This window comes from Gorilla gorilla, chromosome 11, assembly GCF_029281585.2.
Source record: "Gorilla gorilla gorilla isolate KB3781 chromosome 11, NHGRI_mGorGor1-v2.1_pri, whole genome shotgun sequence".
Classification (NCBI taxonomy): Eukaryota; Metazoa; Chordata; class Mammalia; order Primates; family Hominidae; genus Gorilla; species Gorilla gorilla.
In genome coordinates, this window is record NC_073235.2 from 64,225,911 (window position 1) to 64,242,765 (window position 16,855).

At 34.4% G+C, this 16,855-nt stretch overlaps 1 protein-coding gene across 8 annotated transcripts in view; it reads left to right on the forward strand.

Moving 5' to 3' along the window:
• SLC4A10 (solute carrier family 4 member 10) overlaps nucleotides 1-16,855 on the forward strand; it is a 360,081-nt gene that overhangs the window by 134,036 nt on the left and 209,190 nt on the right. For all 8 annotated transcript variants that reach the window (XM_031008812.3, XM_031008814.3, XM_004032704.5 and 5 more), the window contains one exon: nucleotides 12,422-12,503. In XM_031008812.3, the coding sequence (XP_030864672.1) occupies nucleotides 12,422-12,503 (82 nt within the window). The remainder of the gene's footprint in view (nucleotides 1-12,421; nucleotides 12,504-16,855) is intronic.

Below are 16,855 nucleotides of genomic sequence, written 5' to 3' on the forward strand. Positions count from 1 at the left end.
TGTATCAGGAAACTTCTTTCCATCTTCATTTTGAAATTATTGACTGTTCAAATCTAATTTACCTGTAAATCATTAAACTAACAGACACTTTTGGCTTATGTAGGCCAACTCAGAACTGTCCTAATTAATGATAAGAAGGCTGAACACTGTGTAGTATTCTGATATTGTAGATTATTACAAACTTACAAAGAGCAACGTTTTATTAATGATGGAGAAGGTAGAACTTGCTAATTGCATTTAAAAATATATGCATCTATCCTCATCCCCTTCTTACAATTGACATTTATGTCTCCTACCAGTCCATAGTATGTAAACTTTGTCAGGAATGGAGAAGGATACTGATATTTGGGAGCATTATAAATGATATGATCTTAGGTTGAAGCAAAGATAGGTACTTGAATACAAACCAAAATATGACCCTTACTTTCATCTAGAAAACAACTTAATTTAAAATTTCAAGTATTTTACAAATAAAAAGGATATAACAATCACAAATTTGATTTTAAACTCATTTTATTTTACTTAGGTCCATCAATTTATTGGCTCAGCGTTTCATCTTCCACCTTAGATATCCCTTGTGGGATCATTTTATTTCTTCTTGAAGCGTATACTTAGAAATTTCTTTAACAAGGGTGTCTTGGTTGGAAATTTTCTCAGTTTCTGTTTTATTAAGTGTCTTTCCCCAGCTTTATTGAAGTATAATTGACAAATAAAAACTATATATTCAAGGTGTACAGTGATGATTTGATATACATTGTATAATGATTACCACAATCAAGTTAATCAATACATCCATCAGCATACATAGTTACGTGTGTGTGTTGTGTGTGGTGTGAACACTTAAGACCTACTGTCTTAACAAATTTCAAGTAAACAATACAATATTATTAACTATAGTCATCATGCTCCACATTAGGTCCCCAAAACTTATTCATCTTATAACTGAAAGTTTGTACCTTTTGACCAATATCTCCCCATTTCTGCATGCTCCTCAGTCCCTGGCAACCAACCTTCTACCCTCTGCTTATATGATTTTGACTTTTATTTAAGATTCTACATATAGGTGAGATCATATAGTACTTGTTTTTCTGTGTCTGGCTTATTTTGCTTAGCGTAATGTATATCTGTTGATCACTTTTATGTCATCTTTGGAAAAATGTTTACTCAGGTCCTATGCTCATTTTAAAATTAAGTTCTTTAAAAAAATTTTGCTATTGAGTTGTATTAGTTTCTTATATTTTTTGGATACTAACCCCTTACTCCTTACCAGATATATGGTTTGCAAATATTTTTTCCCATCCTATAGGTTGCCTTTTCATTTTGCTGATTGTTTCCTTTGCTGTGCAGATTAAATGTCTTTCCTGAATGATAGCTTAGCTAGGCATATACTTCTAGAGTAACAAAAATTTTTCCTAGAGTAACAAAAAAATACAGATATTATTTTATTGTCTTGTTTCTTCTGTTTTGTTATTTTGTCATTTCTTTGTAGGTGACTTTTTTCCTGGATGCTTTAAAAATGTCTCATTCTACTGTTTCAAATAATGTGTGTGGGCATGAATTTTCTTTCACTTTTCTTGTTATGATTCCTGAATCTGAGGATTCATGTCCTCTATCAATTCTGGAAAGTTCTTACATATTATTTTAAAATAGTACTCCTTCACTATCCATTCTTACCTTTTGCAATTTCAGTTTCTCATGTTAACCTCCATCTCTTTAGTTATTTCTTTTGAATTTTTTATATTTTTGTAATTCTGTGCTATGTTCCGTGTAATTTCTTTAGATCTTTTTCCTGGTTCCCTTATTCTTATATCATCTTTCCAGTTAACTGTTTTGTCCATCCATGGAATTTGCAATTTAAAGAATTATATACAAATACATATATACATATAATTTCTCAAAGTTCTACTTTTTTACATCAGGATTTTCAATCCTGTCCCAGGGTTTGAGAGAAGTTTTCTTTCCAGGCATTGAGATTTTAAGGAGAACCAAATCACTAGCTTGGCAGTTTAGCAGCAAATCTGTCTTGCTCTGGGTCCTGCTCATGTCTTTCTCCCTTTTTCAAATAACTCAGCTCTTGTTTTGATACTTATGACTAAACTATCACTTTTCCCCCTTGTCAGCCCAGCAAAGATTCATTTATCTTTTAAAAATCAGCTCAAGTGTCTCTTTCAATGGAGCCTTTACTGAGATTATCTGAAAAAACTAACAATCTTTATGATTGAGTGTCACTTATTGTATTTCCTTCATAATACCATTGTATTACTGCACTTATATCAAGTCTATAATCTCTCTGAGGATGGAACTGTGTCCTAATGGTTTTTGTGGCCCCAATAGTACATAAGAATATATCAATGGATAAGTGGATAAAGAGAATGTGGTATATATATAACATACATAGGTATGTATCTATACACACACATCCCACACACACACCACATGCACACACGCAGCCACGTTCCTGAGCCATATAAAAGAAGGAAATCCTGCAATATATAAATAATATTAAAAACAATAATAACAAACATTTATTGAAAACCTACTACATGCCCGGCAAATTCGTACATTTTACATGTGTTAATAAGTCACTCAAGACAGAGAGATTACATAAAATACACAAAGTCACATAGCTAGAAATTTATTAAAACAAGACTTGCATCTAGATGTTATGTGGTTGCACACACATACAAACTGTTAGTCTCTATGTAGCACTGGCTTTCTGATGCCTTCCAGAATGGGAGAATCGGCAGCAGAGAGATAGGATACGCTAGAAAGAACGAGGACTTGGGCATCAAACTCAAGGAGTATGTGGCAGATGCTTAGGGAAGGACACAGCAGGACAAATAAATGAAGGCCTGCAAGACAGATGGAGCCTTGTGATAAGGCATTTATGAGCAAATTAACATGAAGAGAGTAAACATGGCATGGACAGGAATATCCTGTCCATGTTCCAATAAGGAAATCTAGTGGCAGTTAATATCAGGTTCTGGGTACAAAATTGGATTCATAGGCAGAGTGGAGGTTCCAGAAGGACCCTCAAGAACAAGTCAGGAATCAAATCTAGAATTAAAAACAAGCAAACCAGCAGGCAAAAATGCAGGTTTCGCTACCCTTTAAAATACTTTTGACTAATTAAAACTTTTCTTAACTTCTCAGATACCTTTTATCCTTTAACTAGTAGATGTTAGGCCCACTAGGAGAGATAGCATTCCTTAGGTCACAGCAACCGTCAGAAGTATAACACTATATGTTGTGATGAACTTAATCCTGAACCAAAAGGAGCTCCAGCATTGGAGGACTTTCACCTCTGAAACTTTGAATCCTGAACCTGACCCTGGGCTATTTCATTTCAACAGACCAGAGCCTCCCTGACCTAACTGTGTGGTCCCTCAACTGGTCTTTCCATTTTGGATTGGTGGAGTTTTCCAAGTAAATGAAACACTATTCCTACATTAGAGGATTTTACCCTCCAATTCTTATTCTCAGTTCTATTTTTTCTTGTATGTATAAAGATGAAACAACACATTTGCTTTGCGTAAATAAATGAAACCTAATTTGGTTGGTTGGTATGCCAACACCCCAATTAGATACTTTAGAAAGGGACTTAAATGCTTCTTTAATAAAAATATGTAAGGAAAGAGAGAGTGATTTATTGGACTAACTTAGAAGAAATATATTTTATATGACTTACTTAATGCAGTAGATGAAACAGATTTAATTTGTATTATCATGAGATGGTATGTATGTCATAGAATAAATATGAGTTTAAAAACCTAATTTCAAAGTAATATTCCAGTAAATTTTATGGCACTATAATATATGTGGTGAAATTAAAAGTTAGGCTTGACTTATGCTTAGATTTCAGTTCAGTTAGTATTTAAATTCTTGTAACACAGCAGTCTCTGGAGCTGATACTCGTTTATATATTGCCCTATTTAAAGCAGTATGATACAATTAGACCTGAAGCAGTTGAGTCTTTTATATTTGTATTGCACTTTAACTTCCATGGTAATGAACAAATGGAATGACTCTAGGGTAAATAATGGATGCATATGTTGAATTTTAGCATTAAATCTAAATGTTAATTTTCAATTTTCTTAATTTTGTAATTTAACATAAAAGTAATAAGATGAATAAGAAAACTAATAAGTTAAAATCTTGCATCCATTATTTAATGAAACAGTAGTGAAACATTAAATCTGAGTGTGAAAGTAATATGGTGCATGAGATGTTACAAGTTTGGAAAATTCGTGTTTTAACATAGTGAAATGAGTAAAATCAACCTTTGTTTTCTATGAAGTATTTTAACGTTAATGAGAATTGAAAAGTTTGAAACCTTTGAAAATGAAAAACACTTAAAAAACTAGCTCTTAGGTCATGTTTATAAAATATATGTGTCCATATATTTTTACTGCTCCTTAAATTAATATTAGAAAATGTTTTATTTATATTAATGAAGATACTAACCCATAGATTGAGAGAGACCATACATTCCTTGAGTTATGAGAAAACTTCTTTGAAAGTGTTCCATACTTATAATTTATTAGTTATTCTTTTTCACTTCTTTTCACGCATCCAGAAGTTTATTCTTATACCCTCTTTTTTATTTTGGGCAGAAATTAAACTTTTTTGAATTAATCATTCTGTTGAGCAATTTTTTATGATCCAGAGTTTCTTCCCTACTATTTTCTACTCTACCCTTTATTCGGCAATATTTTTTTGAAAGATGTTTCTTACTCAAAGTCATGTACGTAGGTTGCCATCTTAATTACGTGTCCATTTCCACACAATTTGAAGCCATGGAGATTTAGCCATTAAAATAAACATGACACATGTGTATAGGTCAGAGTCATAGCAAGAAACACATGGTCACTCAAAAGGGGTGATAAAGAAAGTTTAATGAACGGACTATTTATAAAGGTGTGGGCATATAAGAAATAAAAAATACGTATAAAGATGTGGGCAGGATAAAGGGAAATCAACTAGGGTTCATGAAATCTTGGAGACCTGCAACAACAGGAATCTAGTACTACCCCTAGGCCTAAAGGAATGAGGTGTGGGAGCAGTTAATAAAAATTGGCAAGAGCTATAGCTATAAAGGAGTCATAGGATAAGAGCTTTAGTCTATGAGAGAGGAATGCAGACACTGCCATACTATGGCCTAACAGGGGCTATGCCTCTCTTCTCCCACGGTCCAACCCTCTGGCATGGTCTCTTCATGGCTGAACTTAACCAGAAGGTGGAAGGCAAAGAATCTGGTGATGTAGTTTATAAAGAGAGAGCATGGGGAAAAGAGTGCTAAGCAGATTTATAAGGGTTAATGGAGAATATATAGTACATCATACTGTCCTAATAGCTAATAAAAAGGCAGAAATGGTGGTTGCTTTTTAAAAATGATATGATAAATAAAGCAGGGAGATACAACCTTATGAAAGGGAATTTGGACCATCTGGCAGAATGGCAGATTCATCTAATCTTTGACATGGCAATCCCACTTCTAGGAATCTATCTCAAAAAATAAACTGGCAAAAATATAAAGTGATATATGTACAAGGTTATCCATTGCCAATAATTATAATAGTAAAAGAGGGGTGGCTATTCAAATGCCTGTCAATAGGAGACTGGTTGACTGAATTATGGTGCATCCATACCATGGAGTATTATACAGCTATAAAATGAATAAGAAGGATCTCTACATACTGTAAAATAATTTCCAGGATATATTGTTAAGTAAGAAAAGCAAGACACAAGAAAGTGTTTCTAGCATGCTATCTTTTTTTAAAGAAAGGAGAATATATTAACATATAAATATAATTGCTTAGATTATCAAGTGGTAATAGTGGAAGGCTAAATAAAAAATCAATGAAAATGGAGGTTTATAGGGAGAGGAAAGGAACAGGGTAGAATGACACGGTTAGAAGTAGTTGAAGAAAGAATTCAGATTTGAAAATAAACTGCTTTGTCCTCTATTCATTCTAGAATGCAAAAAGAATTACTAAAAGGCTTACAAAATGGATATAAAATATTTGAATTTTATAGCTCATGGCGTTATTGTTAGTTTTATTTTGTAAAACTGGGAAAAACATATTTTCTTCAGACCGTGGGCAAGAGTTACAGTAAATCAGAATAATGTATTTTTTTAACATATTCGTAAAGAGATTAGTGATATTCACAAACAATTCCAGAAGAAATAGTTGATATTTTTATGTGAACATTGTAACAGTGAAATGCGGTGGCCCATATTAGCTGCTCTTCCATGAGGAAATGCACAGGTTCAGATGTGAAAGTTGAGCTAGAAACCTTTTTTTGCTATTGCTCTCTAGTATTTGCTTAGTAAAATGTAACAATAAAAAAATTCTTCCGTTCCTAAACTTAGCACAACTGACACTTCTAAAATGGGAAAATGTTAACTTGAAAAGTAATGAATTATAGTTTGTTCATTTGATTAGAAGCCTATGTAAATGGACTTAAGGTGTGATTTCTGTCGGATTAGTTACTGTTACTCTGTCTCAGGGCAATAGTCTTTACCAGTGCTTTTCAACTTGCAAGTGAAAACCTATTAAGTCTTGAAATAAATTTAACAGTTAGTGATGAGTATTTTCAAATGAAGTAGAATACCATAGAGTAGAAAATATTGGGGTGCATTGTTAATAGTAAGTATTGGTTTGTGAAATTTTTGTTTTGTTTACACATATATAAGTATGTGACTATGTTGAGATATAAAATGTATTTCTCAATATGGGTCATGCCCAAAAAAATTTTAAAACACTGTCCTATATTACTTACTGGAATTGATTATCTTATAAATGTTTATCCAATGGGGCCGGGCGTGGTGGCTCACGCCTGTAATCTTAGCACTTTGGGAAGCCAAGATAGGCGGATCACCTGAGGTCAGGAGTTCAAGACCAGGTTGGCCAATGTGGCGAAACCCCGTTTCTACTAAAAATGGAAAAATTAGCCGGGCATGGTGGTGCGTGCCTCTAAGCCCAGTTACTCAGGAGGCTGAGGCAGGAGAATTGGTTGAACCCAGGAACCCAGGAGGCAGAGGTTGCAGTGAGCTGAGATCATGCCACTGTACTCCAGCCTGAGTGACAGAGCAAGATTCAAAAAAAAAAAAAAAAAGTTTATCCTGATGGTATACAAGGGTAGATTGTATTAAGGGGCAATGCAATATGTTTATGTGTTTTCTTCCTTACACAGTGCTAAAATTTGCTCCTAAATGAGCAAATACATGTGGAAATTAGGATGCATTAATGTGTTTGATGTTCAATAAATCTAGAGAGTAGAACTCAGTACAAAATGAAATAAAAATTTATCTTACTATGTGTTTGGGGTAACCAAAAGGCTGGCACCTGGTGCTGTATGTCCCTCTGCATTCCCTTCATCATACCCCATGTTTACTTGCTCTTGGTAACAAGGAGGAAGGGAAATGCTCTATTAAAAAGTTTTGAATAATATTGAAATGATCTTTCAAACTGTAACAAAAGTAGAGGACTTTTAGTACATGTATTAGTATTAATTTGTATCTTGGGATTTTTGTTTGCCTAAAAGAGTATACATTGGATTTTTCTGTGAAGCATCCAGTGAGTATTTAAAAGGCGTACTGTATATGAAGCTTCAAAATGAGACACTTACATTGAATTACTTTCATATTCTAGCTTCTCGTATTTTTCTTTCAAATAAACGTTACAATTCAGTCATTTTTACTTGCAACTTGTATAGGAATTAAATAATCAACTATTTCTTATTTAGATTCTACTGCTTCTGCTGTAAAATTTCACTCTCAGTATCTTTCCAACTATTTAATGGAATTGTGTTTTGGTTGAGGATAGCATAGGTGCCTTATATAAATAAAGAGAAAAATTATTTGTATAAATTAAAAATTGATTCAGGTCCTTGAAATAAAAATGAAACGTTTCACTGCTTAGGGGAAAACATCTTCTGGCCTTTTACACAAAGCTTTCCATTTTGCAGTTGTTTTTAAGAGACTGCAATTGTAAGACACAGTGGAATAGTGCTTGTTTTGACCTTTGAACATGGATACATGACTTAGCTTTTGGCATTCTGCCTAACAGCACCTCAGAGGGCAGAGATTCATTCTAATGTGACATATATTTGACTATGTCTTGCAAAAATAATAAATTTGCTTTGTAAATATATCAATAACAGAGTCTTAATAGGCCTCAACTTGTATTTCTCTGGTTTGGGAAAATTATATATACCCCATTTTTAGTTTTTTTCTGTTGCTTTTATTGCTCTAACCAAGTCATTTTAAAAACTACTGAAGAGCAAAGCAATGGCTGTGAATCCTGTTTTATTTTCATTTTTAAAAATTTTTTTCCATTCATACATTTCTTTAACTCTGATTGCAAACACTTAGCCTTGATCTGTCTCAGCATATGTTGTCAGAAAGATACAAGACCACAGGCTAAAAAACATATCTTTCCACTATGTATTTTGCTATGTGTGATGCACAGGAGAGCTGACCTCCTTTGTTGAAATGTATCTATAATCCTTTACCTGAAAGTACTGATTTGTAAAACATGGAGGCAAAAATCTTTATCAAGGTTATGTTAAAGAATTAAGAAGCATATATATATATATATATATATATATATGTGTGTGTGTGTGTGTGTGTGTTTTATTTATATATATGTGTGTGTGTGCGTGTGTGTGTATATATACACACACATATATATATATTCAGGCTTTTTCACAGACATGAGCATTTTTAAACTTTATTTGGTATAAAACATAATGTGTGTTAGTTGTACTTATCCATACTTCAGACACCTGACTATAACTTCTTGTGTTTTAACACTGCTATTTATGCCATCCTCATAAGTAGTTAGGAAAACACTTAACCATATACCTCACACCTCATTTACCAGTTCAGTATCTAACTCCCTGAACTCCCTTCTAAGACAGCAGTAAACTAATCAGAGAAGCTAAGTGGAAACAGATTGTTAATGTCTAAGAATGGTGGAACTTGCTATACTCTGCTCTTATGGGGGTTTTAATTGTTTTTAATGTGTTATCCAAAGGAAGCAGAAAATATTGTGATATTTTTCTCTTAGAATCCTTTGCCTTGGTCATCTGAAATTAAAACTGGTGGGAATAGTTATCTGTTCTGATTATCCATAAAAAGGCCCTGATAATGTCTACTGAAATATCATTCTTGAAAAGGATTTAGAATTTTTATTCTTCTCAATGTCTCAACTTCTTCATTTACTTGCTCTGTTACCATTGGAAGATGATATCACCTCTCAGTTTGCCCCCCAAAACAAGGCCACCTAGTAGAAGGTTCCTCACCTACAATTTTCTTTTTTTGTTCAGAATATCTCTGAATATATAACAACCCTTCCAATCTTCCCCCAAAACCTCAGAAAAAAGGAGTCCCTATCTTTAATGCTAGTAGCTTAGTCCTTAGATCAGAGTCATATTCTTTTTTAGCACTTGGGCTAGGGGGAATTTTTATTTACTTCTTTCCTAGCATCTTAGTCTCTTCTATATTGACACCTTTCCTTTAGCCTTCAGATAGGCAAAGTTCTAACTGACTTGAAAAGAAAACGAATACTCTGATTTTGAAGACTCCCCAATTATAATCTATTTTTCTTTCAATTATTCATTCTTGAACTGAGGAAATAGCCACAAGATGTGTTCAGAAACCCACTGGATCCACAGTGAGACAGATTTCAGCCGGAACTTCATTGACTACCTGACATCCATAAGTCCCTACTCTGGCTGGTGAGCCTGAGTGACATTTTCAGTCTGTTCGGAATAGTGTCAGTTCAGAGACAGTGTCCAGTTGTTTTCCCCAAAGTCCGATTATTTCCTTTTCCCCAGTGCACACTCATCCTGATAAAAGATGGTAGGTCTCTTTGGGGAAGGCTGTAAGAAAGACTACAAATTTTTGGCAATGTAGCAAGATCCTTTCTCTAGTGGATCTGGCCTCTCCTTCATTCAAGAGGTTCTGGGTCTGTAAATTGGCTCAAGTACGGACATTGAAAGAAAGACCATGACTCTTCTTATGATTCAAGTTAGACTTGTTTACTGACCTAGAACCTGACCTTTTTTCTTCTACAGATCATATAAGAATTTAGTAGACTTCCCATCTATTTCACTTCTAGTGACACCTTGATCAACTAACCAATACCATAGGTCTCTGAATCAGACTATTCTGATTACTGTTTTTACTACTGTTTATATGGTAACTACACCCATCTTTAGTGATTATGTGCAGTCTTTTGGCCCCTGTCCTGCCTGGGATCTAATTATCCGATTCCATTTTAGGATTCCAGTTTGATGACAGCAGTTCCCTTGTAATACCTGACCCACAGAGGAAAGAGACCATAGAGCTCTTCAAGGATGCTAGGGTTCCTATCACAAATTCGTTTCCCATAGTCATGGTGAAAGATGCGTCTTCTGGACCCTCCCGGTATGGGCGAGCAGGCCTTAAATTATAAATCTACTCTAACATTTCAGTTTTCCTAAGGCTTTATATACTTTCCTCTACAGTGTGACAAAGCAGTTCTGGAATTTCAAATTCATTTAGTATAGCCCATTTTTTTGGTTCTTTTTTTAGCCGACTAACCAAACTGTTAGAGCCCTTTCTAACCCCTTGAGTGACGACATTAAATGTAGAATCTCTGCTTAGCGGGCCCATATCAATAAAGTCAGCCTGAGCCAATGTTATATTCCTTCCATTGTTACCTCAACACCCTTAATATCCATTCCCACATATGTTTCCTGTATTTCTGTCTGTATAAATTGGAAACATCTTGCAGTTATTTGGAATGTAGCTCAACTCCTTGTGGGTCACATTTTGTACCTCACCTTTCAAGGCCTACTGGAACTTAAGTCTAGTCAAAGGTCTAAAAGCAAAGATATGCGGTGGGGGGTAAGCTAATGAGAATCAGCAGCGCTTTGCAAGGCAAGAACTATATCCTCTTTCCTCATTTCTTCATGATAGATCACCTCATTAGTTTTGCTTGATTAGATTTTGACTTTAGCATTTTCCTTATATGTTCCCCTCACAAGGTTACCAATGATCATGTAGTCCAAGTTCAACAACATTGGAAAATAATTTTGCATCATTTTTTAAAATGTCTATATGTTGTTTGACATTATTCATTCTTCTTTCATTTCTCTTCTCCTTACTGTAATTCTTCATGTGTGCTATTTATAAGAATTCTCCAAGATTGAGACATTGAAATTTTTTTCCTCCCCCTCTCTCTGTTCTTTCCATGCTCTTAAATTAACAGTAATTTCTTTCTTTTCTGGATTCCCATGACTCTTGTATTCACTACTACATATTATGGCACTCTGTCAAAAGATTTCTTCCTTAATGGAAGAAAGGCAGGTCCCCAATGTCTGATGCTCCAATGTAGTTGATGGATAGAAGAAAAAAATGTTTTTACATTTTAAATTTAATTTTTTAAAAAATTTCTTTTCAACATACTCTGGCTTTCAAAGAGGAAACAAAAACCTTTTTTCTACTAGTCATATACTGGAATAGACAGGAATAGATCTTGGAAGCTTCACTCACCTTTAGTCTATCTTTTTATTTCGTCTTTTGTGCTCAGTGTTCACTTTTAAGGTAATTTTTATAGAGGTGTGCACAACTAGATAAAAGTTGGAAATATAATAGTTTACATTTTATTTCTTTCAGAATTTTGTATTTTGCCTATTCCCGCATTGTCAAAATGGATTATACTCAGCCCCCCTGCCCATTATTTTTTGAGTACCAAATTAGTGGCTGTATTACTTTGAGCATGTGTTTAGTACGCAGAAGACATAGTCTCTATCCACTCATTCTAAATTGGCAAAAATATAGAGAGACACTAGAAGGTTTAATGCACATGATCATAATTTACTGTTTAGTTTCAGTAAAATGCATTATACTGAAGCAAAGTAATTAGAGTTGCCTTTTATCTAATAATTGCTACTAATTGCTTTCAAGAGATTAGATCCCCCAATCCCATTTTTAATGACAGTGGAATTATTTTACCCTGCCATAGCATTAGTGGTGTTAATACTAATGATTTTCATATTTTCCTTGCATAGTTCAAAATGTCATCTTGTTAACAAGAATTCTTTATCAAGGATAAAAATGCATTTTACTAAATTGATAGAATAACTATTTTTTTTTTGTTTTTCATCTCACTAACAAATGGTGCCAACTGGAATGTTTGACTGCCTCCAATGTTATAAAAAACCAGATGATATTTCTTCAAATATGTGGTCAAATTTATTTTACTCTTCTTTTTAAGCCAACACTTAATAATTAAATAGACTACTCATGAACAACTAGATTTAAATGACTGAATTAAACCTTGAAATATTAGATTATATCAAGGTTTGTTTTTTGAAATTGAGATAATATGTGTGTTATCATTTAATCTTCCTTATCCTCATTTAACAGAGAAATGATGAAGAAGCAGTTGTGGATAGAGGTGGAACTCGTTCTATTCTCAAAACACACTTTGAGAAAGAAGATTTAGAAGGTAAGACCATTTTTCTTGGGATAGCTATTGGTGTGCTTTCCAAAAGTATTTCACAGATAAATGTAGGTTGTCACATTGTGAAGAATTGCAAAAGTTGGTATCAGAGTAATGGTAGCTTACTGGGGAGGGGTACATCTGATTGTTTTGGTACAGTTTGGAATGTCAATAGGCAGACCTGAAATGAATGAGAAGCATCAGTTCATCCAACAGACATTTATCGAACCCCTACTGTATTCCAAACACTGTACTGTGTGTCAATCTTTCAATAATCCTTGCTTCATGTAATTACAATCAATTGAGACATGATGACAGATCAGCATATCAAGTGCTGTGTGAGAGGTGAATGTAGGACAGGAGGGGGAGGGGCATCTAACTCAGCGTATGTTGTCAGAGATATAGTCACCATTTTTGTATGTTCTCTTTAATGGGAAGAAGGATGCCTAATTCAACAGGGAGGTAGTATGGCCCGGTGGTTAACTGTATGGGTTCTGAAACCAGACTGCAGTGGATTCAAATACCAGTGCTGCCCCTTATTTGTCATAGGAACTTCAGCCAGTTAGTTACTTTTTCTGAACCTCAGGGTCCTGAACTATTAAAGCAAGGATAATAATGGAATATATTTCATAGTTTTTCTATGAGAATTAAGGGAAAATTACTTAGAATAGTACCTGGCCAAAGAGTTGTGTAAATATTGTCAATTATTGTTATACCAACATTTAGTGTACATACAGGATTAGCTAATTGTTACTAATGAGAAATTGTTACTAATGAGATACAAGGTATAGTATTTGTCATCTTTTGATTGAAAACTAAAAGCAAGGTGATCTCAAGTACAAGTCATCAGAGAGAGCTCCCAATAAACCACTGAGTTGAGAGGTAAGGGTTTTTTCATTTTAAGCCTTGTATTGTAACCATTTATAGTACAATTAAATTAATTGCTCTTGGATCTTATCTTTAGTCACAACACTGACATAACAGGAGAATTACTATAATATTTAGAAACAACTCTCAACAACTATACCGACTCTTGCCTGACATTTTGCTTGTTGCACAAACATACTCAAATCTAAGAAGGTTATGCTTACTGGGTGGGCCTATTGATTTCCTACGCTATCCACATTCATTACATAAATTTAAGGGAGCAAAACCTTGAAAAATCTAGACTGGTAATGGATAACATAAAAATAATTTATCTTTGAGTCCGAAATGCCATTAAATTTTTTAAAACAACATATTTACCTTCCTATTTATGTCATGCTATGACAAGCTATCCCTATATTTACTAAACACACACCAAGAAAACTAACAAAGCAAGATGGTAGCCTAGAAATATACTCAATTCCAAGAAAAAATCATCTTGATTTTAAAGATGGTGAATGATCCTTTTTATTGGAAAATACTTAATAAAAAATAGCATTTACTAAGATCATTTTAATTGTTATACCTACATATATTACATATACTTTGCTTGGCATAGTTAAGAAATACAGACAATGGTGTGCAATGCTTACTAAAAGAGATTTCTGATTGGTAGAGCACAACTGGATTAGCCAGATTTTGTTCTATTTACTGATTTCAATTATGGGTAATTGAATCCAATAAGCTAATAACAGTGATTAAGTCATTGGTGATTAAAATTAACTATAGAATGCAAATTAACATTGAATTTTACAATTTTGAAGGAAAACAGGAAAAAATCTGGTTTATATTGATGTTCTAATATTTGTGTTACACACAGCCATACCAAATAAACAATCTAGCATTTGAAGATGCTATCGAGGGTTCTGTTGTGATGCATGCAAAAATTTAATAGATCTATTAGTTGTTCTGGATCCATTAGCCAGAGTCAGGAAATAGTGAAAGAGTGAAGTGATGGGTATTGTAGTTCAGCAAGAATCAGCTGGCAGCAGAATATCACATGATTTTAAGTGGGAGAGCACCAAAGAGAAAGGTAGCATTATTGAGATAATGACGATGGTAATTCATCTTCTGTTTGGCGTTACTATAACAGAATACCACAGACTGGATAATTTATAAAGAAAAGAAATCGATATCTAACAGTTCCAGAGACTGGGAAGTCCAAGATTGGGAGGTCCATATCTGGTGAGGACCTTTGTGCTGTATCATTTCCATGGTGGAGAATGGAAGGATGAGAGCGGGGAGTGAGATTGAACTCACAGTCTCAAGCCTTTTGATAATCCACATTAATCCATCCATTCCTGACAGTGGAGCTCTCATGACCTAAATACTTCCCATTAGGCCCCACCTCACAAATTGTTGCACCAGGGATTAAATTTCCAACACAAGCCTTTTGGGAACACATTCAAATTGTAGTATCCTCCTTTTTTGCAATTTAAAGGAAAAGAACAAAACTCCAAAGAGCTTCTTTATTAAGGCAGTTAATACACAATAAATATTTTAAATACAATGGAGTTGGGAATTGCTATTACAGATAAACGCGTTTAAAAAAATAAACTCTTAAAATTTTACATTTGAAAATGAGTGTTTCTCAGGAGTTATGTGTATATATTTATTTAATAAAATTACTGGTGTAATGTAACATCCTGAGTACAGGTTGTAGAAATGCCAGATATTTAAAAATATCTGTAAAGTCTCAGGTGCAATATATTTAATGGGAAATGATCCCCTGCTCAATAACAACAGGTTGGTATATTAGTTAATTTCTTCATATATGTATTATACATTCTGCTAAATGATATATCAAATGTATAATTTTCTCTCTCTAAATCTGTTTACGTATATCTTGTACAATTTTATGTCTTTTCCTTCTATTAAAATAGAAAGAAAACTATCTTACTAGATTCTTCTATTAACCTCCTATTTTTGTAAATCATGTGGTCAGTACATTCTTTCAATCTATCTCAGTGGTGTCTCTACTCATCTCCTGTCCCTTCCATTCCCACTGCCACTGCTCTACTTCCCTCTCTCTCCTATGTACTGTGGACTGAGTCTTTCCCATTATACAGCCTCCTTAATACTGCCAGAGTGTTCTTTCTAAACCTACTTCTGTTTCCTGCAATAAAAACGGTGAAGGGTTTTGAATCTCTGTAATTAGACAACTTCAGGATTCTGAGTAGAGCAAAAATTCTTGAGGTTAAGCAATTTCTGTTTTTGGCCTCCCACATCAATGTGAGATGAGTACTATCTAAGTATAAGATTATAAAATGGGAAATACATTAATACCCTTAAAATTATTTCTTCTACTTTCCCTTTAACACATGTCAGATAAAACATAAGATGCCCAGATAAATTTGAATTTCAGGTAAATAATAAACAACTTTTTAGTATAGGTACATCCCATGCAATATTTTTATTTATTATTTTTTATTTGCTAAATCTGGAAACCTTAGTAGTGGATGTTACAGTGAACCACCAATATTCCCCTTTGAGGACTGAGGTATTTATTTCCTCAGTTGCCAGAGGTGTTGCCTGCTTGATGGCTTATACCTTCGTTCCTCCCCAAGAATTACCTTCAGCTGAAAGGAGCTGCCTCTTGCCTATAGGAGCTGCCTCCCCTGTGGTTTTACTGAATGAGTACAACTCAATGAGTACATGACCCTGTAGTCAATGAAGGCTTACAAAAGCCTAGCCCCCTTGCCTCAATATGAGACAACTCTGAAGGGCTGTCCCAGCATCAGAGTTACATGTGGAATCAACTGAGACGTCTACTGCAATTGCACCATAATTTCAAGCTCTCCCTGTACCAAACAAATTCTGCTTCCCATAATCCTTCAGTATTGTTATTGCTGACAGTTATCTTCAACAGACTCCCTCAACACATATCTCAGAATCTGTTTCCTAGGAAAGCCAATCCTCCAATTGATCATTTCCCTGTTCCCTGAATAGTACCGATAGACGTACTTGGTAGTTGGCAGGAGCACCACATTGGTTATTTAGCTTGTGGAGTTAAGAACTATTGTAGTGGCTTAGGGGACTCTAAACTACTTGATTTGAATATGATAGTATATGACAATCAGTGTTGCATCTGAGGGAGAATGGCAGAGTTTCTTCTCAAGTTTCTGCCGCTTTTAAAGGCCTAAAGTATGTGTCAGTGTGGCCACAACAGAAACTTGTCACATCCTAGAGGATGATAATGGACTACTTCAAATTCACCCAACTGGTAGCACCAGTTGCAGCTGCCATATCAGATGTGGGATCTTGGCTACAGCAGGATAACATGGCCTCAGGAACATGGTATGCAGCTACTGATCTGGAAAATATATTTTTCTCCCAATTACTATCAAAAAGGAGTACCAGGGGTAGTTACCATTCCTGTGGGAAGTACAACAGTACATATTTATAGTCTTGCTCCAGGGCTATGTTAACTCTCC